Raw genomic sequence first — 22,875 nt, 5'->3', positions numbered from 1 at the left:
TTGGATAAATATAGATAGGCTTCAGATTGGTTCCACAGGTTGGCGCAATATCAAGAACCGAAGGGCCTGTGCTATGCTGTAATGTTCTTTGTTCTATATAGATCAATTGCAGATATGGGCTGAGAAAAGACAGAGGCAGTTAATGAGGCAAGACTAAGGTTCTTATGGTTCTGTTCGCCGAGCTGGGAATTTGTCTTGCAAACGTTTTGTCCCCTGTCTAGGTGACATCCTCAGTGCTTGGGAGCCTCCTGTGAAGCGCTTCTGTGCTGTTTCCTCCGGCATTTATAGTGGCCTGTCTCTGCCGCTTCCGGTTGTCAGTTCGAGCTGTCCGCTGTAGTGGCCGGTATATTGGGTCCAGGTCAATGTGTTTGTTGATAGAGTCTGTGGATGAGTGTCATGCCTCTAGGAATTCCCTGGCAGTTCTCTGTTTGGCTTGCCCTATAATGGTAGTTTTGTCCTAGTTGAATTCATGTTGCTTGTCATCTGTGTGTGTGGCTACTAAGGATAGCTGGTCGTGTCGTTTCGTGGCTAGTTGGTGTTCATGTATACGGATTGTTAACTGTCTTCCTGTTTGTCCTATGTAGTGTTTTGTGCAGTCCTTGCATGGGATTTTGTACACTACATTAGTTTTGCTCATGTTGGGTATCGGGTCCTTTGTTCTGGTGAGTTGTTGTCTGAGCGTGGCTGTTGGTTTGTGTGCTGTTATGAGTCCTAGTGGTCGCAGTAGTCTGGCTGTCAGTTCGGAAATGCTCCTGATGTATGGTAGTGTGGCTAGTCCTTTGGGTTGCGGCATGTCCTCGTTCCGTTGTCTGTCCCTTAGGCATCTGTTGATGAAATTGCGAGGGTATCCGTTTTTGGCGAATACTTTGTATAGGTGTTCCTCTTCCTCTTTTTGTAGTTCTGGTGTACTGCGGTGTGTTGTGGCCCTTTTGAATAGTGTCCTGATGCAACTTCGTTTGTGTGTGTTGGGGTGGTTGCTTTCATAGTTTAGGACTTGGTCTGTGTGCGTGGCTTTCCTGTAAACCTTTGTGGTGAATTCTCCGTTCAGTGTTCTCTGTACCATCACATCTAGGAATGGGAGTTGGTTGTCCTTTTCTTCCTCTCTAGTGAATCGGATTCCTGTGAGTGTAGCTTTGATGATCTGATGTGTGTTCTCTATTTCTGTGTTTTTAATTATTACAAAGGTGTCATCCACGTATCTGACCCAGAGTTTGGGTTGAAGTTGTGGTAAGACTGTTTGTTCTAACCTTTGCATTACTGCTTCTGCTATGAGTCCAGAGATCGGTGAGCCCATGGGTGTTCCGTTGATTTGTTCGTATATTTGGTTATTGAATGTGAAGTGTGTTGTGAGGCACAAGTCCAGTAGTTTAAGTATGCCGTCTTTGTTGATAGGTTCAACGTCCTGTTTTCTGTTATGTCTGTCCAGCAAGTTGGCTATTGTTTCTTTGGCTAGTGTTTTATCGATAGAGGTGAACAGTGCCGTTACATCGAATGAGACCATAGTTTCTTCCTTGTCTATGTGTATATTTCTGATGATGTCCAAGAATTCCTGTGTCGATTGTATAGATTGTCTGGATCCGCTGATCAGGTGTTTCAGTTTCTGCGACCACTAGGACTCATAACAGCACACAAACCAACAGCCACGCTCAGACAACAACTCACCAGAACAAAGGACCCGATACCCAACATGAGCAAAACTAATGTAGTGTACAAAATCCCATGCAAGGACTGCAGAAAACACTACATCGGACAAACAGGAAGACAGTTAACAATCCGTATACACGAACACCAACTAGCCACAAAACGACACGACCAGCTATCCTTAGTAGTCACACACACAGACGACAAGCAACATGAATTCGACTGGGACAACACTACCATTATAGGGCAAGCCAAACAGAGAACAGCCAGGGAATTCCTAGAGGCATGGTACTCACCCACAGACTCTATCAACAAACACATCGACCTGGACCCAATATACCGGCCACTACAGTGGACAGCTCGAACTGACAACCGGAAGCGGCAGAGACAGGCCACTATAAATGCCGGAGGAAACAGCACAGAAGCGCTTCACAGGAGGCTCCCAAGCACTGAGGATGTCACCTAGACAGGGGACGAAACGTTTGCAAGACAAATTCCTAGCTCGGCGAACAGAACCACAACAACGAGCACCCGAGCTACAAATCTTCTACCAAACTTTGAACTAAGGTTCTGCACTTTGAGATATCAAATATTAAAAGAAAATATATAGTTCATGGCATTATTGTGCAGAGGGACCTTAGGGTTCAGGTCCATAGCTCCCTGAAAGTAACCATGGAAATATATAGGGTGGTAAAGAAGTCATATGGCATGCGTGCCTTTGTTGGTCGGGGCATTGAGTACACGAGTTAAGATACCATATTGCAGCTTTATAAGACTTTGGTTAGGCTGCACTTACAGTATTGCATTCAATGTGGTTGCTACATTTCAAGATGAATATGGAGGTTTTGGAGGGGATGCAGAAGAAGTTTACCAGGAGGCTGCCTGGATTTGAGCTATAAGGAGACGCGAGGAAAAAAAACTGGTGGCTGAGGGGAGACTTGACAAAATCTATAACATTATGTTATATAGATTGGTTTGACATTCAGAATCTTTTTCGCAGAGTTGAAATGTCTGTTAATAAGGGATATGCATTTATGGTGAGGGGAGCAAGTTCACAGGAGATGTGAAGGGCATGTTTTTTGCACAGGATGATAGGTTTCTGGAATACGCTGCCAGAGATGGTGATATAGGCAGATATGATAAGGGCATTTACAGGGCTTTTAGATCAACACATGAATATGCAAGGAATGGAGGGAAATGGACTAAGGGCAGGCAGAAGGGAAGAGTTTAATTTGGCATCATATTCGGCACAACATCGTGGGCCAAAGGGCCCGTACCTGTGCTGTAATGTTCTTTGTTTTAAAATGATGCCAAACATTGAATGAAGTGATATGTGTAAGTGCAGAAGTACGTATCTGTTATCTTTCTCATACCACCAGCTCTATTTTTGTTCCATTTTAGATAATGGACCAATGACCTGTAAAAGCCCAGTTTTTGTCCCAATCGATTTTCATCATTCAGCTTCGCCCTCGTCAATTTAAAAGAACAGCAGGAAATGTTTTTGAAAATGTTGTACTTCACATTTGATGCAAGTCTTTTGTATAGCTTTATCATTTAAACCATGGTGATTTTGCATCTGGGTTTGTTGATGTGGAGTCATTGCTTACTCTTATTAAAAAGCAACTTAACAATTTGATCAATGTTAGTGACATTTAATTTCTGATCACTATCATGTCAGTTCTTTTTCAGGGTTTTATTGGCAATCTGAAACTCAAAATTAACAAGATAATTTTGTGTATATATTGCTTTGGAAGTATTGCAACTGGAAGCGAAATTATTTCCCTCTTTTCTATCAACAGCAAAATGTCTTTAGAATACTTGAAAATGATCCACTTTTTGCTCGTCAACCTGGAGAAGATCTGTCTGTTGCCAAGTATCGTGAGCTGACTTTCCTTCGCTGTAAACGACTGTTTGAATATGACTTCTTGAAATTTGCAGATGTTGTGCAAGATCCTCGAAATGGTCTTGCAGTAGTACATTGTTTAGGAATGTACGACTGGTCACTGGTTACTGTCTACTCTCTAAATAAACTGGTAAGTGCCTCGTAATAATTCATAATTCTGGACTGTCAACTCCAATTTCCTCTTCTTTTGAGCCGTATTGATGAAAATATGAATGAGAGTTTCATGCATAATGAATTAGGAAGATGGAGTGTAGAAAAGGGCAATATTCTCGAGGACACAATAGATGGTCTTCATAATGGAGTAGGTAAAGGTTCAGAAACCGAGCTTGGTGTTAAATAAGAGGTTAAATTTGTGAAAAGTTAAGTTCACTTGAGCTCGCAACTAAGGAGGGAGGTTGGAAGGTGCTGAGTTTATAGTGGAAGAGGGCTGAAGATTGATCTTCCCAGTTGATAACTAGGGAAAGTTAGTCACTCTGATATCAGAGATAACAAAGGAGTTCAGTGGGATAATGAATAGTATGATGTGGGAATGCAAATCAAACCAAATCAGCTTCACCATCACTGGTTTCATAACACTATGAAACTAAAACATACAATAACCCTCAAAATTGCTGAATTGTTCCTAACCATGCTTTATGAATAAGAAATCTTGGACACTAAGCTTTTGTAACTTGAACAAATATTGCATCATTAAGTAACTTTCCAGACAAACAAGGCAATCTTCTTTGATCATAAGCAACACTCACAAACCGACAGACATATAGTTAAGGGATAAATTAAAAATAAAATAATTGTGATGTTGCCAGTTCAACAAACAGATTCAAACAATAGATACCAGGCCTTAGTAACTGGAGAGAAATTAGAGAGAGCAAAGCAAAACCCAATCTCCTTTGTTTTTTCAAAAATCAAACCACCTACTGCCAAAGCCCTGTCAGAACCCATTCCCTGTTTGTTTCCTCTTTTTAATCAACATTCTCTGTGATTGTTTTCCTTTATTGAGCAATTCAACATCCAACAGTTACAAGCTTTGAGCATTGCAATCTAGGTGCCAGTTCAGGTGTAGTTTTCTCCGGTCAGTAACTAAGTTGCATTAGTGTCAAAGAGTCATACTGTGCGGAAACAGACCCTTTGATCTAACTTGCCCATGCCAAATAGATATCCTAAATTAATTTAGTCTCATTGCCCAGCATTTGGTCCATATCCCTCTAAACCCTTCTTATTCATGTACCTATCCAGATGCTCTTTAGATGTTGTAATTGTACCAGCCTCCACCACTTCCTCCATATATGCACCACCCTCTGCGTGAAAAAGTTGCTCCTCAGGTCCCTTTTAAATCTATGCCCTCTGGGTTTAGACTTGCCTACCCTGGGGAAAAGACCTTGACTATTCATCCTGTCTATGGCCCTCATGATTTTATAAACCTCTGTAAGGTCACCCCTCATCCTCTGATGCTCCAGGGAAAATATCCCCAGCTTATTCAACCTCTCCCTGTAGCTCAAATTTGGCCAGTTCCCAACAGAAAGCATCCAACTTTGTTCTCTTCTCTCTTTCAAAACCAATTGTTTTTCAAAGTTATACCCTTAACTTCAACTCTCAGTTCCAAACCAAAAATGAGAAAAGTAAAAGAAAAATAGTGACCGGCTGTGCAAGAAAGAAACTACATGTTCCCACCATATAGAGATAAAATGATTCCGTGTTAATGGATGTTGATGTCAAGCAGAAACATGCAGATGAAGAAGAGGTTTGATCCTTGCTGAATTTTGTAGGGGTTAGGAAGAGAAGCTATAGCTGGTGATGCCCAAGTTATGATTGAATAAGTAAGGGTGAAACCAGATAGGGATAGTGCCATATATCTGATCAATGGACTAGAGGTATTGTAGGATGATGGTTCGTTATCTGTTGTAAAATCATGGCAACTTCAGCTAATCTTATAAAAATTAATCAGCCTGGAAGTGTAGTATCACAGACTTTAATACTTTAATAGCTTGATATCCGTCATTGTAAACATACAAATTCTCTATCATATGAACATATAGAAATGGAGCAGAAGTAGACTTCAGTTTTTTTTTCTACCCAATGCCTCTTTTACCTCAGTCAATTCATTAAATTTGGCATGTCCATAAGAACCCTCTCCAGCATTTATAGATGCACCATAGAAAGCACACTGTCCGGGTGCACAATGGCCTGGTACGGCAAATGCTCTGACCGGGATTGTAAGAAGCTACAGAAGGTTGTGTGCACAGCCAGACCATCATGGAAGCCAACCTCCCATCCTTGGACTCCATTAACACCTCTCATTGTCATATTAAGGCTGCCAACATCATCAAAGACCCATCCCACCCTGGTAATGCACTCCTACAACCTCTTCCGTCAGGCAGAAGATTTAGAAGCTTGAACACCTGCACCAGCAGGTTCAAGAACAGCTTCTTCCCTACGGTTATTAGACTAATGGATGAACTAACTTCAAATAATGTGAAGCTTGTTAATATTGATCTGGCCTCGTACATTTTCTGTGTGGTGTAATTTGTATACCTCACTCTGTCCAAGTTTTTCTCACCCTATGATCTGTATGTCCTTGTTTACTATGACCTGCCTGTACTGCTCGCTAACAAAGCTTTTCACTGTACTTAGGACAATAAATCAAATCAAATCAAATAAAATCAAAGTCCACATTTCCATTTACCCCATTAACCTTTGATTCCAGTACCTAACAAGAATATATTCACCTCTAAATAAAAAAATATTCAATGACTCTGCCTCCAACACTCCCTGAGGGAGAGAGTTCTAAAATTGTGCAGCCCTCTGCAAGAAACAAATTTTTGTCATCTCAGTGCTTGAAAGGTTGAGAGCTAATTTTAAAACATTACCACTTGGTTCTGGACTGATCCACAAGAAGAAACATTCTCTCTTTACCCACTTTGTCAGAACTATTTAGGATTTTCTACACTTCAAGTCATCCCTCACTCTTCTATATGCAAGTGGGAACAAATAAGCAATAAATGAATAAGTAAATACTCAATAAGACAACCTACTTATTCCAAGTATCAATCTAAGAAACCTCTGAATTGCCATCATTGCACTTGTTCTTCGAAATGTGATCTCACCTAAGCCTATATGACCAAAATATAAGATCCCTATTTTTATGTTCAATTTCTCTTGTAAAGAAGGAGAGCATCCCATTCACCTTCTTGATTATGTGCTGTACCTACACTTAATTCTTTGTGACTAATGCACCAGAACGCTTAAATCCCTCTGCATATCAGTGTTCTGCAGTCATTTTCTATTTAAGTAACATTTCTTTTTAATAAATCTGCCAAGGCACCCAATTTTACATTTTCCCACATAATACTGCATTTGCTCACTCACTCAACCCTTTATAATTTTAATTTGCAGTGGGAATATTACTCTGAGTATTCTAAAATATCCGTTTAAAAGTCTGGTACTGTCTCTTTTGATTTAGCCAAATCAGCCAGTTCGCCTTAGATAGCTCAATACCATGCCCACGTAGTTACCCTTATTTAAAATACTGAACTTAGCCTCAGCCTTCTCCCTTTCAAACTGGACATTAAATTCATTTATCCTGTGATTACTGATATCTAGCAGTACCTCAGCACTGAAGTAATTAATTGATCTTGTCACATTAAACAATGCCAAGTTTAATAATACTAGTTGGTTCAAAAACATGATGGTTAAGAAGCTATCTCAAAAACATTGTATGAACTTATTATGCTCGGCAACTCCTGCCAATCTGATCTTATTCCAGTTTATACTGTTACACAAATACCTTACTTGATCAACAATGCTTATTCTCCACCTTTACGTAGCTTCCTATTTTTCTTGACAGTCATATATCCCTCAATATTTAGGAACCAATTCTTGCCCCATTGTCACATTTCCATAATGAGATCTTATTTATTTATTTCTTTCAATGAGTGCTATCAATTCATTTATTTTGTTATGAATGCCACACACTTTCAGATTCAGACCCTTTCTGTTACCTCTTTCACTCTCTTAAGTTTTCTCTATTGTTAGAAATACCCACATAGACAAATAGTCAAAGACAAATTGGATCCAAAATTGCCTTCATGATAGGAGTCAGAGGACGATGGTTAAAGGCTGATTTTATGATTGCAAGCCTGTGTCCAGTGGCATACCACAGGACTTGATACTGGGTTCCTGCTATATTCATAGTCCACATTAATGATCCAGATGTAAATGTAGGAGGTTTGAATGGTAAGTTTTGGAGATGATACAAAAAGTTGTAGTGTGGAAAATACTAAGAAGGAAAGCCTGAGACTGTAGACGAATTAGACAGGCTGGTCAGATGCATAGAACTGTGCAAGCAGAATTTAATCCTGAAATGTCTGAGATGCTGCATTTTGGAAAGACTAACAAGGCAAGGGAAAACATGTTGAATGGTAGGACCTGAGAAAATACAGAGGATCAGAGAGACCTTAGAATGCCTCCACAGAGCTTTGAAGGCAGCGGGACAGAGGGATAGGTTCAGAAGGCATGTAGAGTACTCAGAAGCTGAGCGGCATTTTTTCTTCAGGCGTATGTTGCACCAATGGTGGGTTTTGAAAGAGGAGAATAAGCATGATAGTACTTGCTATAGTATTACGAGATTTAATGATAGATTATGATAGACCAGATACTCTGAAATCTCCGTTTGCTGGACACAATGAACACTGAGATATTTTAAGATGTTGTGATATTTCATTTGACTGTAGTCCTGGAACCCAGAGATACAATTTGGAATTGTTAAATATTTGGGACTGTGGTGAGTGCTTTCTTCAGTTCAATGGCTGAAGTCCTTTCTATAAGCAAATCTTACATTCAAGAATTGTCTTACATTACCTATTATCTATTTGCATAATGGTTTTATCCAAGGCATGTACAATTTTCACCCCTCAGCAGGTGGACTATTTACACTTTTATGAGACAACAGTGATCATATTTCATTGACTTTGAGACGTCCTCAGGACATAAAAGATGAAATGTAAATCTAAGTATTTCCTAGTTTACTATAATTCCCAAACAGCTTTTTAAAAAATAATTTGCTTTTAAAAATTATGCCATTGCTCTGATCAGCATTTATTGCCCATCCCTCATCGCCCATGGTGAGCCATCTTCTTGAACTGCTGTAGTCAATATAGTGTAAGTACGCTCATGGTGGTAGTAGGAAGAAAGTTCCATGATTTTGACCTAGCGACAGTGAAGGAATAGCCATAGTAGTCCCAAGTCAGGATGGTGTGTGGTTTAGAGAAAATCCTGTAAGTAGTGGTGTTCCTTTGCATCTGTCAAAGAAGCCTTGATGAGTGCCACAGTGTATCTTGTAGGTGGTACAGACTGCTGCCACTGTGTATTGGCAGGGAGGGACAGAAGTTTGGAGGTGATGGGTGAGTACTAATCAAATGGGCTACTTTCTTCTGAACAATGTCAAGCTGCTTGGGTGGTGTTCAAACAGATCCAGACAGGTGTACGATATTCTATCATATGCCTAACCTGTGCCTCGCTGACAGTGGACAAGCTATGAGGAGTCTGGAGGTGCGATACTCACTGCAGAATTCCTAGACTCTACCCTTGTCACTGCTTTATATGTATAGCTGGTACAATTCTATTTCTTGTAAATGGTAACCCTAAAGAGGTTGATAGTGAGAAATTCAGAGATAATTATCACAGTGAATCTCAACATGAGACTGTTAGATTCTTTCATTGGAGATCATCATTGCCAACATTTCTGTGGTACGAATGTAACCTGTCACATTTCAGTGCTGAAAGTATCAACACTGAATTTAATTCAGGTCTTGCAGCATATGGGCATAAACTGGTTCAGTTTTGAATGGTGCTAAACATTGTACAATCATTGTAAAAGTCAATAGTCCTGATCTCATGATGGAGGCACATGTTTGATCAAGCACATGAAGATGTTTGGACTAATGCAAACTGTAGCACCCTTGTAATGATGTCTGGGGACTGAGGTAAATGTCCTGTGATTGAAGTGGACCACTGATCATGTCCCAAGAGCAACCCAAATTTCCTTTGGCCAATGGTCTATTTTTAAAATAGTGTCAGTTCTGTACAGAAATATTGTTCCTGAGTAGAGACTGTTGCAAAATAAATTGATGGCTATGTGAGAAATACATTGATAAGGAGGAGTAGCTAGAAGTACTACCAACTTAAATTTTTGTCTATGTTAATCAGGATAGTTTTATGTTTGGATGCTTTGAAGCTATATCATTACATTTCTATCCATAAACTAGAAAAAAAAAGTTAGTATTTAATTTAGTCTGATGAGTGAAATCTTCATTAATTAGAATTTGACCTGTATTGGCTTTCATTTCAGATGTTTGGAGGGACGGTTTTAAATTCTGGATCTAGTAGACATCATCAGTTTGTAGAGAAGATAATAAATATGGAGGTAAGTTTTTTTTGACCGTTCATACAATTCAGTAATTTCAGATCGCTTTCTTTAAGGTGCACAGTGAAAAAGGAACTTTGCACTTAAAGTTCTATTGATCACAGTTTTGAATATATTTAATAATTTGATGATACATAACTTCCTGAAGTGGGGCATAGTAACATACATCATAGCAGCTAAAGTAGACTGTTTAACCCCTTGGGCTTGCTCTATCATTCAGTACGATCATGGCTGTGATGTTTGTATTTTGAAATACACATTCCATTCTACTCTGCTAACTCCTCATTCTCCAACTTAACAAAAATATGGATGTAGGTTTGCTCACTGAGCTGGAAGCTTCATTTTCAGACAATTCATTGCCATACTAGCTAATATTATCAGTGAGTCACCAGATAAACTACTGGTGGCATGGCCTGCTTTTTATTTGTGTTTGGGTTTCCTTGGGTTGGTGATGTAATTTCCTGTGGTGATGTCATTTCCTTTTTTTTCTCGGTGGTAAATGGGATCTAAGTCAATGCATTTGTTGATAAGAGTTCTGTTTGGAATGCCATTCTTCAAGGAATTCTCGTCCATGTCTCTGTTGGCTTGTCCTAAGTTGATGTGTTGTCCCAGTCTAGGTGGTGTCCTTCCTCATCTGTATGTAAGGTACTAGTGAAAGTGTATCCTGTCTTTTTGTGGCTAGTTGATGTTCATGTATTCTGTGGCTAGTTTTCTACCTGTTTGTCCAATGTAGTGTTTGTGACAGATCTTGCAAGGTATTTTGTAAATTACATTAGTTTTAATTGTCTGTATAGGGTCTTTCAAGTTCATTAGCTGCTGTTTTAGCGTGTTGGTGGGTTTGTCAGCTACCATGATGCCAAGCGGTCTCAGTAGTCTGGCAGTCGTTTCCGAGATGTGTTTGATGTAAGGGAGAGTGGCTAGGGTTTCTGGACATGTTTTATCTGCTTGTTGTTGGGGGTTGTTGCTGAGAAATTGGCGGACTGTGTTCATTGGGTACCTGTTCTTTTTGAACACAATACATCGCTGATTTTCCTCTGCTCTTCGTAGTTCCTCTGTGCTGCAGTGTATGGTGGCTCGTTGAAATAATGTTCTAATGCATTTTCGTTTGTGGGTGTTGGGATGATTTGCTTCTGTAGTTCAGTATTTGGTCAGCATGTGTTGTTTTCCTGGAGACGCTGGTTTGAAATTCCCCATTGCCTGCTGGCTCTACTGTGACATCTAAGGAATGGTAGTTTGTTGTTGTTTTCCTCCTCTTGAATAAATTTTGTCAGTAAGGGTATTATTGACCGTCTTGATGGTTTCCTCTAATTTGTTTAGTTTAGTGATGACAAAGGTGCCATCCACGTAGCGGACCTAAAGTTTGGGTTGGATGGTTGGCAGAGCTCTTTGTTTGAGTCTCTATATTACTGCCTTTGCTAAGAACCCTGATATCAGAGATCCCATTGGTGTTCCGTTGCTTTGTCTGTAGGTTTTGTTGTTGAAGGTGAAGTGGGTGGTAAGTCATAGGTCCACTAGCTTGACGACATTGTCCTTGCTGATGAAGTTGGTGGTGTTTGGCATAAGTGCCTTTGGTTCTTCTAATAGTATAGTCAGTGTTTCCTTGGCCAGGTTGATGTTGCTGAATGTGAACAGGGCTGTTATGTCAAAGGAGACCATTATTTCATCGTCTTCTATCTTGGTGCCGTTGATGGTCTTCAGGAATTCATGGATGGAGTGGATGGACGTCTTGGCATCAAGTTAGCCCACAAACCCACTAACACTATAAAAAATAGCAGTTAATGAACTTAAAAGACTCTATACAGACAGCAAGCAAAATTAATGTCATTGACAAAATACCTTGCAAGAACTAGAACAAACAGGCAGAGACCTAGCCACCAGGATACATGAACATCAACTAGCCACAAAAAGACATGATCCACTGTCACTAGTATCCTTACATACAGATGCGGAAGGACACCACCTGGACTGGGACAACAGATCCAACTTAGGACAAGCCAAACAGAGACACTAACAAGAATTCATGGAAGCATGGCATTCCAACCGGAACTCTATCCACAAATGCATTGACTTGGATCCCAGTTACCACCCTCTGAGAAAAAGAACAGGAAGTCACACCAGCACAAGAAATTATGTTGCCATAGGAAATGATATCACCAACCCAAGGAAGCTTAAACACATAAATAAAAAGTGGGCCATGCTACCAGTGCTTCATCCGGAGGCTCACTGATGATGTTACCTAGTATGGTGACGAAATGTCTGAAAAAGAACCTTCAAGCTCAGTGAGCAAAACTGCATCCAGAACCTCAACCGGAGCTACAAATCTTCTCAAAATTCATTAGCAAAAATATATTCACCACCTATTTTAAAAGTGCTTAATGACCTCACCACCACCCGTTCTGAGCCAAACAACCAGTTGAGAGGAAAGATTCCCCTTATTTCATTCCTGAAAGGGTGACCGGTTATTGTAAAACATTGCCACCTAGTCTAGACTGACACACAAACAGGAAATATTCCTTGAATGACTGCTTTGTCAAGACTAATCAGGATGTTACGTACATCAAGTCACTCCTCGCTCTCCTAAGTTCCACTGGAATCGAGCCCAATCTGTCCAACCTATCCTCATCAGACAACCCATTCACTTGACATATTGATCTGGTAAAGCTATTTTGAACTGCTTCCAATGCATTTATTTCCTTAAGGAAGGAGACCAAAACTGCACACAATATTCAAGAAGTGGTCTGACCAATACCCTATATAAATGAAACATAACAATCTTACTTTTATGCTCAATTCCTCTTTTATTAAAAGAGAGCTTCCCTTAGCCATTTTTAAAATACATTTGTACCTACAAATTAACTTGTGACTCATACACTGGAACTTCTTAATCCCTCTACTTTAGAATTCCACAGTTGTTCTCTCCTTAAATAATACACAATTTTACATTTCTTTCTGCCGAAGTCACCAATTTCACATTGCTCCACAACATACTCCATCTCCAGATTTCTGCCTACACATGCAACATAACTATGTTTGTTTGCAATCTCCTTGTGTCTTCCTCACCACATGTTTTCTCGCCTTTCTTGATGTAATATCCGTACCTTCACTTCCTTCATCAAAACCATTGATGCAAATTGTAAAATTTTGAGGCCACAGCATAGAGGCTGCACTCATCATACCCTGACAAAATAACAATGAACCATTTATGCATACTCTCTGGTTTTTGGAAATCTTCTTTTCATGCTACTATGTTACCCTCTACATCATGAGATATTTTTTCCATAATTATTTTGGAAGCGACATCTTATCAAATGCCTTTGAGAAATGCATCCTCAAGCTCACTTTCATCCAGAGTGTAAACTGCTCATTCAGATTTTGTCAGATTCAAATTTCACTATGTATCCTGGTGGGATTTGATTCCTTGTTCCTCAAACATTAGCCTAGGTCCTGGATCACGAGTCCAGTGACATCATCACAGTGCCATTGCCTCCCCACCTAAATTGCTCTTTCACAAAACTACAAATAATTGGTTGAAAATGATTTCACTTTGTCAAAGTAATGCTGACTTTTCCCAATTACTTTGATTTTTTTTTCTAAGAATCTTTTTAATGGTTGATTCTGACATTTTCACCTTTCTCATTACAGATGTAAGGCTAGCTGGCTTATAAGTTACTGTTTTACACATTCCTCCTTTCTGGAATAGAGGATTTAGATTCGTTGTCTTTCCCTGATAGAACCTTTTCTGATTATGGAGAATTTTGGAAAATTAACTCCAATGCAACTTCAACCTCATTAGTCTCCAGTTTTTAGACCCTAAGATGAAGTCCACCTGGACCAGGAGAATTGTCAGGCTATAATCTTTCAGTTTGCTTACTACCACTTCCCTCCTGATTGTAATTTCACTAAGTTCACTAAATAGTCTTTTTCTCATCTCAATCCTGGATGTCTGACCTCTTATTGAGTCTGTACCCCCTCCCTTGTCTTGGACTTTCTGACCATGGGAAACAATCTTTATAGATTAACATTGTCAAGCCCTCTCAGAACCTTGTACACCTCAATAAGAGCATCTGTCATTCTTCTGAACTCTGGAGATTGAAGGACCATTCCACTCCATTTCTGCTCTCCAACAAGTCTATATCCTTCTTTAGGTAGGAAAACCAAAACTCTGCACATTTCTTTGTGATATAACCAAAGCCCCATATAAAATCCAATATAATTGCTCAAAGACTTGCTCACACTAATGTTCTATTTCTCCTACAATAAAGGCTACCAAATGATTTGTGGTTATAATTTCATGCAGTGCATGCATTTTAACCATCTATGATGTATCTACAAGAACAGCCAAATCTTTCTGAATACCAACATTTATCAATTTCTTACTTTTTCAAGAAATACCTTAATTTTCTTCATACCAAAGTGGTAATTACCAAATAAAACTCATTCTACTGCCTTCTTGCCCAATCACTTAGTTGGTCTCTTGAATTGAATTGAATTTATTGTCACATGTACTGAGGCACAGTGAAAAGCTTTGTCTTGTGAGCAATACAGGCAGATTACAGAGTTAATTAGCATAGTTAAGTAAATATTAGGTAAACAGTGACAAAACAAAAACACAGGTACAGGCGAATGCTGTTGGTGAGTATATTCAGTATTCTAACAACAGTAGGATAGAAAGTGTTTCAAAACCGGCTGGTGTGTGTACCTTCACCGTGATGGTTGTAGAAAAACATTGCCAGGGTGGGATGGATCTTTGAGAATGCTGGCGGCCTTTCCTTGACAGCGGGCCTGGTAGATGTATTCCATAGATGGGAGGTTGACCATTGTGATTGTCCCGGCCGAGTTCATCACTCACTGTAACCATCTCCGATTTTGAATGATACAGTTGTCATACCAGGCAGTGTAAAATCCAGACAGAATGCTCTCGATGGTGCACCTATAAACGTTGGCAAGGGTATTCGCCGTCATGCCAAATGTTTTCAGCTGCCTGAGGAAGAGGAGACATTGTGGGCCTTTGTAACCAGTGCGTCCACATGAAGAATCGAAGAAAGCATGTTGTTGATGACCACTCTCAGGAGCTTGACACTCTTCACTCGTTCCACCTCTGTGCTGTTAATGTGTAGGAGAGCATGAGTAACATCCTGCCAGAAGTAGATAATGAGTTCCTTGGTTTTGCTGCCATTGAGAGCTAGGTTGTTCTCAGTGCACCATTTTTCCAGGTCTTCCACCTCTCCTCTGTAGTCTGTTTCGTCGCCATCTGAGATTTGACCGACTATGGTGGTGTCATCAACGAACTTGTAAATAACATTAGTCTGGTATTTGGCGACACAGTCATGGGTATACAGCAAGTACAGTAGAGGGCTATACGCATCTCTGGGGCTCCAGTGTTGAGTATGAGTGAGGATGAAATATTGTCCCCAATCTTCACTGATTGTGGCCTGTGGGTCAGGAAACTGAGGATCCAGTTGCCAAGAGTGGGGCTTAGTCCGAGATCCCGAAGTTTAGTAATCAGTCTCGAGGGGATAATAATATTGAAGGCTGAACTATAGTCAATGAGTATGGTTCTTATGTAACCTTTCTTGGTGTCAAGATGTTCTAGGGAGGAGTGAAGGGCAAGTGATATGGCATCTGACGTGGATCTGTTGGTCCAGTAGGCAAATTGGAGTGGGTCCAGAGTGGGGAGGCTGGAGTTGATTAATACCATGACCAGCCTTTAAAAGCACCTCATGACCGCCAAAGTCAGGGCCACTGGGCGGTAGTCACTGGGACAGGTTGCATGAGCCTTCTTAGGCACAGGGATGATGTTGGCCCTCTTGAAACAGGCAGGGACAGTGGCCTGCTGCAAGGGTAAGTTGAAGATGTCTGAGAAGACCTCTGCCAGTTGATCTGCACATGTTCTGAGTGCACGGCCTGATGCTCCATCTGGTCCCATTGCTTTTCTTGGATTCACACGAAGGAAAACTGATCTGACCTCTGATGCAGTGATTGTTGGGTTAGAATCATTTGGACTTGTCAGAATAGGTGTTATTTCTCCGCCGAAATTCTGTTCAAAGCGAGCATAGGCGTTGAGATGATCTGGGAGGGATGTGTCATCATCTGCTATCTTGCACTGTATATTTTTAGAACCTGTGATGTCATTCAGTCCTTGCCATCATCGACGGGTGTCTGTCTGGGTCTCTAGTTTCGATCAGTATTTTGATCAGTTCTTGACTGTCTTAATGGCTCTGAGAAGGTCATACTTGGATTCCTTATATTTGAGTGGGTCTCCTGATCTGAAGGCCTCATGCCTGGTTCTGTATGTCCTGATTCATCCCGAGTTTCCTGTTAGGGAACATCTGGATTGACTTCCTTGGTATGCAGTCCTCCACGCACTTGCTGATAAAGTCTGTGACGGTAGTGGTGTACCCGTCCAAGGTACCTGTGGACTGTTTGAACACGGCCCAGTCAGCCGATTCCAGAGAGCACCGGAGTTGATCCTCTGCTGCCTCTGACCAGTACCAGACCTGTATCCGTGAGGGGTGCCCTGCTTGAGCTTTTGCCTGTAAGCCAGGAGAAGAAACATGGCATTGTGGTCGGAGTTCCTGAAATGATGGCAGGGGATGGAGTGATAGGCATCTTTCACAGTGGTGTAGCAGTGGTCTTCCCCTCTACAGTCTCTTTGTGTCCTCTTTTCAGCTTAAGTTTTCATCTAAAGTAAAAATAGAAAGTGCTGGAAATACCAATCTGGTTGGAGAATATCTATGGAGAGAGAAATTATTTACATTTCAGTTTTTGCCTGATCTACTTAGTATTTCCAGCATTTTCTGTTTTTATTTCAGGTTTCCAACATTTGTGGCATTTCATTTCCATTTTATTTTCCAACATATTGGCACACAGGTCCAATGTTTCCAAAACAATCATAAACCAATTATGCTAATATTACAGGAAATCCTAAATTTTTGATGCTGTGTACTACTAATGTCAACAAGTATGGAATGCAAATTGGTTTGCTGACCGTGTACAATATACTTGTCTCTCCTGGCAATGTGTGACAACTTGAGATAGGTTTTAGAGTTGCACTGTGATTACTGATTTCCCCATCACTTTTTCTCCTCTCATGTTACTCTCACTCATTTATTTTCTGTTATTTTGAATTTTCTTTTGTACGTTCTTTCAAAAATGTTTCACAAGCTTTATTTATTTATTAATTTAGATCTTTGGATGTTTTGCTTTGACTGAGTTAAGCCATGGCAGCAATGCTAGAGCTATGAGGACAACAGCAAAGTATGATCCAGAAACACAGGTTTGTATCATGCATTCAGAGTTAAATACCCTGTAGTTTACTGCATGCTTAGAATATTTTGTTTTCATTTCTTGATTTCTGGTTTTGAAATCTCTTTAATTTGGAAGCAGAAATCATATTTTAATGTTCTACAATTATTTTTAATAATAGCTTAATTTATTCCAAGTAGTTAGCATAATTCCTAAGTAACTCACTGTAATTGTAGGATATTTTTGCTTTATGAGGAAACATGTTGCATAGTTGATGCACAGTAGGCTAGCCTGCTGCTAAAGTGAAGCTGTAGGTAATTTTGCCTATCCCTTGTGAATCAGAAAAACATTTTTTGTGTCATCTTTAGGGTTGATTAGTGGTTAATCTTAAACTGATCCTTAGATTAAATAAATAAGTCAGATTAAATGTATGACTGCTGAAGTCAAGTATATTTTTTTCGTGGTGAATTTCTCTGTACATTGGAAGATACTAGCTTTCTTTGTATTATACTTTTTAATGTAACAAATTTAAGTTTTTGACGAAGCTGCAGTTTTCTGAAATTGACGACTGTTTATTTGGGCCCTTTAGGTAGCAAGCAGTTGCAAATATAATTTGAATTTTAATTTTGCAGGGGAAAAAAAAAGTCCATAAACCTCCTTTGGTCTTTATTTGCATTTCCCTGTACCCATCATCATGCAGTGGTGGTGCATCAACCTTTCCTTACCTCCAGGCAATGGCCAGGAATTACTTTGTGACTGATCCTGTCCCATCACCTCACACCATTAGCAAAGTTGTTGTCAGAATCAGGATCAGCCAACTGGGTTCAGTCTGCAGTAAGTCAGATCTTCAGTAATTCAGTTATGCATACTGAAAAGTTTTGCTTCCAATGTCAGAATTAGTTGTTTATTGCAATGCATATGGTGCATTTATGGTGGTTAATTGAAAAGGATTCCTACAACTATATGCTAGTCTTAAACTACTGTGGCAACTCTAACACCCATATGAAGTAAGTCTAGAGAAAACATTCTTCAGTCTGAATTCTCTTCCGTCCTTTCCGGTTTGAAGCCTTCCTGTCCCGAAGCGGATGGGCTGAAACTTGCAATTGATTATAGAACATAGAAAAGTTCAGCACAGAACAGGCCCTTTAGCCCACGATGTTGTGTTGAGATTTAATCTTAATGTAAAATAGAGTAATTTAACCTACACACCCCTCAACTCACTGCTATCCATGTGCCTGTCCAACAGTCGCTTAAATGACCCCAATGACTCTGCTTCCACCACCACAGCTGGTAACGCATTCCATGCATTCACAACTCTCTGCATAAAGAACCTGCCTCTGATGTTTCCATTATACCTTCCTCCTAATATCTTCAAACTATGACTTCTCGTACCAGTCAATCTTGCCCTGTGCAAAAGTCTCTGGCTGTTGACTCTATCTATTCCACTCATTATTTTGTACACCTCGATCAGGTCTCCTCTCTTCCTCCTTCTCTCTAGAGAGGAAAGTCCGAGCTTATTCAACCTTTCTTCAGAAGGCAAGCCCTCCAGTCCAGGCAGCATCCTGGTAAACCTTCTTTGCACCCTCTCCAAAGCCTCTGTATCTTTCCTATAGTAGGGTAACCAGAACTGGACACAATATTCCAAGTGTGGTCTCACCAGGGACTTGTAGAGCTGCAGCAAAACCTCGCGGTTCTTAAACTCGATCCCCCTGTTAATGAAAGCCAAAACACCATGTGCTTTCTGAACAACCCTATCCACTTGGGTGGCAACTTTGAGGGATCTATGAACTTGCACACCCAGATCCCTCTGTTCCTCCACAATGCCAGAAATCCTGTCTTTAATCTTATATTCAGCATTCGAGTTTGACCTTCCAAAATGCATCACTTCGCATTTATCCAGTTTGAACTCCCATCTGCCATTTCTCAGCCCAGCTCTGCATCCTGTCTAAGTCGCACTGCAGCCTGCAGTAGCCCTCTATACTATCGACGACACCTCCAACCTTAGTGTCATCTGCAAATTTACTAACCCACCCCTCAACCTCCTCATTCAAGTCATTAATAAAAATTACAAAGAGCAGAGGCCCAAGAACAGTGCCTTGCAAGACACCATTCAACACTGACCTCCAGGCAGAATACTTTCCATCTACAACCACTCTCTGCCTTTTGTCAGCCAGCCAATTCTGAATCCAGATAGCCAAATCTCCCTGTATCCCATACTTCCTGACTTTATGAATGAGCCTACCGTGTATAGCTATGTACAGCTGGTTGCTGGGGTATCAATGAGGGTGTGCCAGGATGAGTTGGGAAAACTCCCCATGATCTACTTAAGAAAGTGCTAAGTTACCAATCACTGACTATTAATAACGATAACAGCTGAGATTGAGAACTCTTAATTTGAAATAACAACTGCAAATCAACCCAGCATCAAAATACATAAATAATCAACAATGTAGAACCTCTGATAATTATTTTTCTCTGACTCCTGTTTTGTGCTCTGAATCTTCCTAATTCAAAAAGTCATGAATCATGCTTGTGCTCCAATACTATTTCAAAGCACTTCTGTCCAAATTGTAAAGTATAGTTTTTTTTAAATTGGCATGTACATTATGGCATAATTGTACTATCTTATTGAAAATATAAAAATACTCAACTAAGCTAATTTCAATAGCATTTGCAAACAATGAGGAAATGTTACATGACCAATCATCCAGGATTATTTTTAACCAAAGACAATGTTACATCTCTCTCCCTCTTGGCCTCCATCTCTAAAAAAGTGACATATACGAAGAGTTGTCATTAACAGTAATAAATTTGATTAGAATTTATATGACTGGAGTTCCACAACATTTCCTCTTGAGATCATCACTGTTTGTAATGTTCACCAATAAAAAAGCAAAGCAAAAATGAAAGGTGAATTAGTCTTTTAGATTTTGTATGTGTCCTATATAATTTGAAGTACAGTACAATCTGAACCCAAGAAATCTGTCAAGCTCTTTTCATTATTGAATATTAAAATTAAGTTATTCAGTGACCTTGTTTTATAGATGATTATTTGGAAGATGTGCATTATTTGTCAACTCTTACAATTTATTTCATAATTAATTGTTTATGTTTTATGAGTTTTAATTTTGCCCACCTTGCTTAAGTTTTTTTTCAAAAGTATATGGGTCTATTACATCTTCTTCATCTTGTTCTTGCGTTCTCTACCTGAAATCAGACCTGCAGTGCCACAATTTCCGACACAGGTGGGCATGGAGGCAGGTTCCGAATCCATCCTAGCCAGGATGGACATCCAACCAACTGAGTCAAATGGCTCCCTAGGAATCCAAGGTGTTGTAGCAACATACACATTTTACATACATAGTAACCTGGAGGTCAGCCTTCAACAAATTAAAGTGAATGTTTGACGTAAAAAGACTTCCACAGCCAAGAGAAGTCCTAATGTATCGAGCACCTATTATTTGTTTGCTCATTATTGCACTACTTTAGTTCAATTTGCAACAGCTCAGCGTTGATGCCATTAGTTCATATCAAAAACAAGGATGAATTCAAGCCTGAATCATGGGAGACACCACTGCATGTTTTTCCTTCACTAACCCATTGAATAACCATTTACCACAACTTTGTTTTCTATGTAATAACTTCTGTCTCCTAAGCCCTTAGCTCTAATTAGTCCTAACTTCGAACTGTACATGTGTTAAAATACACTTACCCTTGACTACCTATGCAGTACCATGAGAGATCAACTAGCTAGCATTAGTAGTAAAATGACAACTGCTTAATGTTTGAATGCTATTCATTTGAAGTTATACTGATATACTGAAATTATCCATGTAATTTCTAATATATGTTTATCTGAAAATCAGTAGTAACTTTCACGGTGTTCCTGTGGTTCTTAATTTTCTGGAATATTAGGAATTTATCATCAATTCTCCTGACTTTGAAGCAGCTAAATTCTGGATTGGGAACATGGGGAAAACTGCCACACATGCTGTTGTATTTGCACAGCTCGAAACTCCCGATGGAGTCTGTCATGGCCTTCATTCTTTTGTTGTTCAAGTAAGGCAATTTCTTTTCTCATCACCACTGAATTAATCGTTTGCTTTTATATATAATTTAATAACAACATTTCTTAAAACATGGTGCAGGTTCTGTTTAAAGTAAATGGGTAAATCCTAATCCCTGACTACAGAGATGCTGACAAAATCGTTTTCTGCACAACTATTCTTTAATTTTATTTATATTTTAGGGAATTGAGAATTTATAAATGGGCCACAAACAATATAGGAAAAATTGGGACATTTTCAGGTTGTCTAGTTTGGTGCCTCAAATACTAGGCATCAGCGTCAGCTGTTTACAATCAATATTAATGGCTTAAGGTGGCAATTGTGGCAGACCGTCTTGTGGCACAGTGGTACTATCCTACCTCTGAACTCAGAGGCTTTTAATCAAGTCACACCTGCTCCACAACTGTGTAATAACATCTCTGAACACATTGATTAGAGGTTATCTATATGATAGCTCTGAGTATAATGTATCTGTAGTGATTGTAACAAGGTCAGCCAGGTGAACCTCATAAAATATGAGTTCCCTGATTGGAGCTGTTAATCTGGTCCAATTAGGGAGCCCAGGCTAACGGATATGACAGGAGTGTCAGATATCCTGTCACTCAGCTGGCTCTGAGGGAGTATCAAGGACTTTCCAAGTGGACATAAAGGGTGAATACCAGCCTCTCTGGAGTTATTTCAGTATCAATATTTGCTAATGATACAAAATTAATTGGGGTCATTCAGTATGTTCAAGGCTGAGATGGACAAATCATAATCACTAAGAGAATCAAGGGTTATTATAAAAGGCACAGAAGTAGATTTGAGGATGATTAGATCAGCCATGATCTCATTGAATGGCAGAGCATACTCATTGGGCCAAATGGCCTACTTCTGCTTTTGTTTTATGGTGTTATGTGTTGAGGAGGTATATCAGCAGCTTGAATAGTGGGCAAGAAAATAGTGTACAAGATGACAAATTGTGAATGTATCCACTTTGTTAGAATTTTTAAAATGTATATTTTTATTGAAAAATAGGTTTTTTGATATTACAACAAATACAAAACAGTATAATTCGAAAAAGTACAAAGCAAGAACCAAACAGCACTCATGTACAAATATATAAATATGTATTTTAAAAAAAAACAACTAACTACTTAACTAAATAAAGAAGAACTAGCTAATAAATAATAATACGGCTCAGCAAGACAAAACACTCGCTCTCAAATATTAAGACCATTAATTTTCACATATTAATACATTCGCAGTTCCCCCTCTCTGGATATTAGACTCATATAGCCATAATGATTGTGCTTTACAAAAGCCCTTATTAGTGTGGCAGACAAATCTGTGTCCAGGTAGTCCAGAAAGGGCTGCCATGTCTTATAAAAATTCTCAGTTTTATGGTGTACCATACTTGTAACAAAATCCAGGGGGATATGCTTCATAACATGCCAGCCCGACAAGCCTGGAGGATTTTCAGAAACCCAACCTAAAAAATATTCTTGTTTACGCAGAAAGTGAGAATGTTGAAAAGTTATTTTGCATGCTTTTCTATAGGGAATACACTGGGCAGGCCTAGAAGAAGAGAAGTTGGGTCCCTCTCCACCCTTGTCCCA

The 22,875-nt window shown here is 39.6% G+C and overlaps 1 protein-coding gene across 1 annotated transcript in view; it reads left to right on the top strand.

The window, feature by feature from the left end:
- The window catches only part of acox3 (acyl-CoA oxidase 3, pristanoyl), a 197,628-nt gene that overhangs the window by 25,775 nt on the left and 148,978 nt on the right, over positions 1 to 22,875 (top strand). Inside the window, exons 3-6 of the mRNA XM_072573388.1 lie at positions 3,441 to 3,674; positions 9,891 to 9,965; positions 17,152 to 17,241; positions 21,126 to 21,269. Coding sequence (XP_072429489.1) covers positions 3,441 to 3,674; positions 9,891 to 9,965; positions 17,152 to 17,241; positions 21,126 to 21,269 — 543 coding nt within the window. The remainder of the gene's footprint in view (positions 1 to 3,440; positions 3,675 to 9,890; positions 9,966 to 17,151; positions 17,242 to 21,125; positions 21,270 to 22,875) is intronic.

Source organism: Chiloscyllium punctatum, chromosome 1 (assembly GCF_047496795.1).
Source record: "Chiloscyllium punctatum isolate Juve2018m chromosome 1, sChiPun1.3, whole genome shotgun sequence".
Taxonomy (NCBI): Eukaryota; Metazoa; Chordata; class Chondrichthyes; order Orectolobiformes; family Hemiscylliidae; genus Chiloscyllium; species Chiloscyllium punctatum.
The sequence above is the reverse complement of the archived record's forward strand: the minus strand, read 5'-3'. Positions and strand labels throughout refer to the sequence as shown.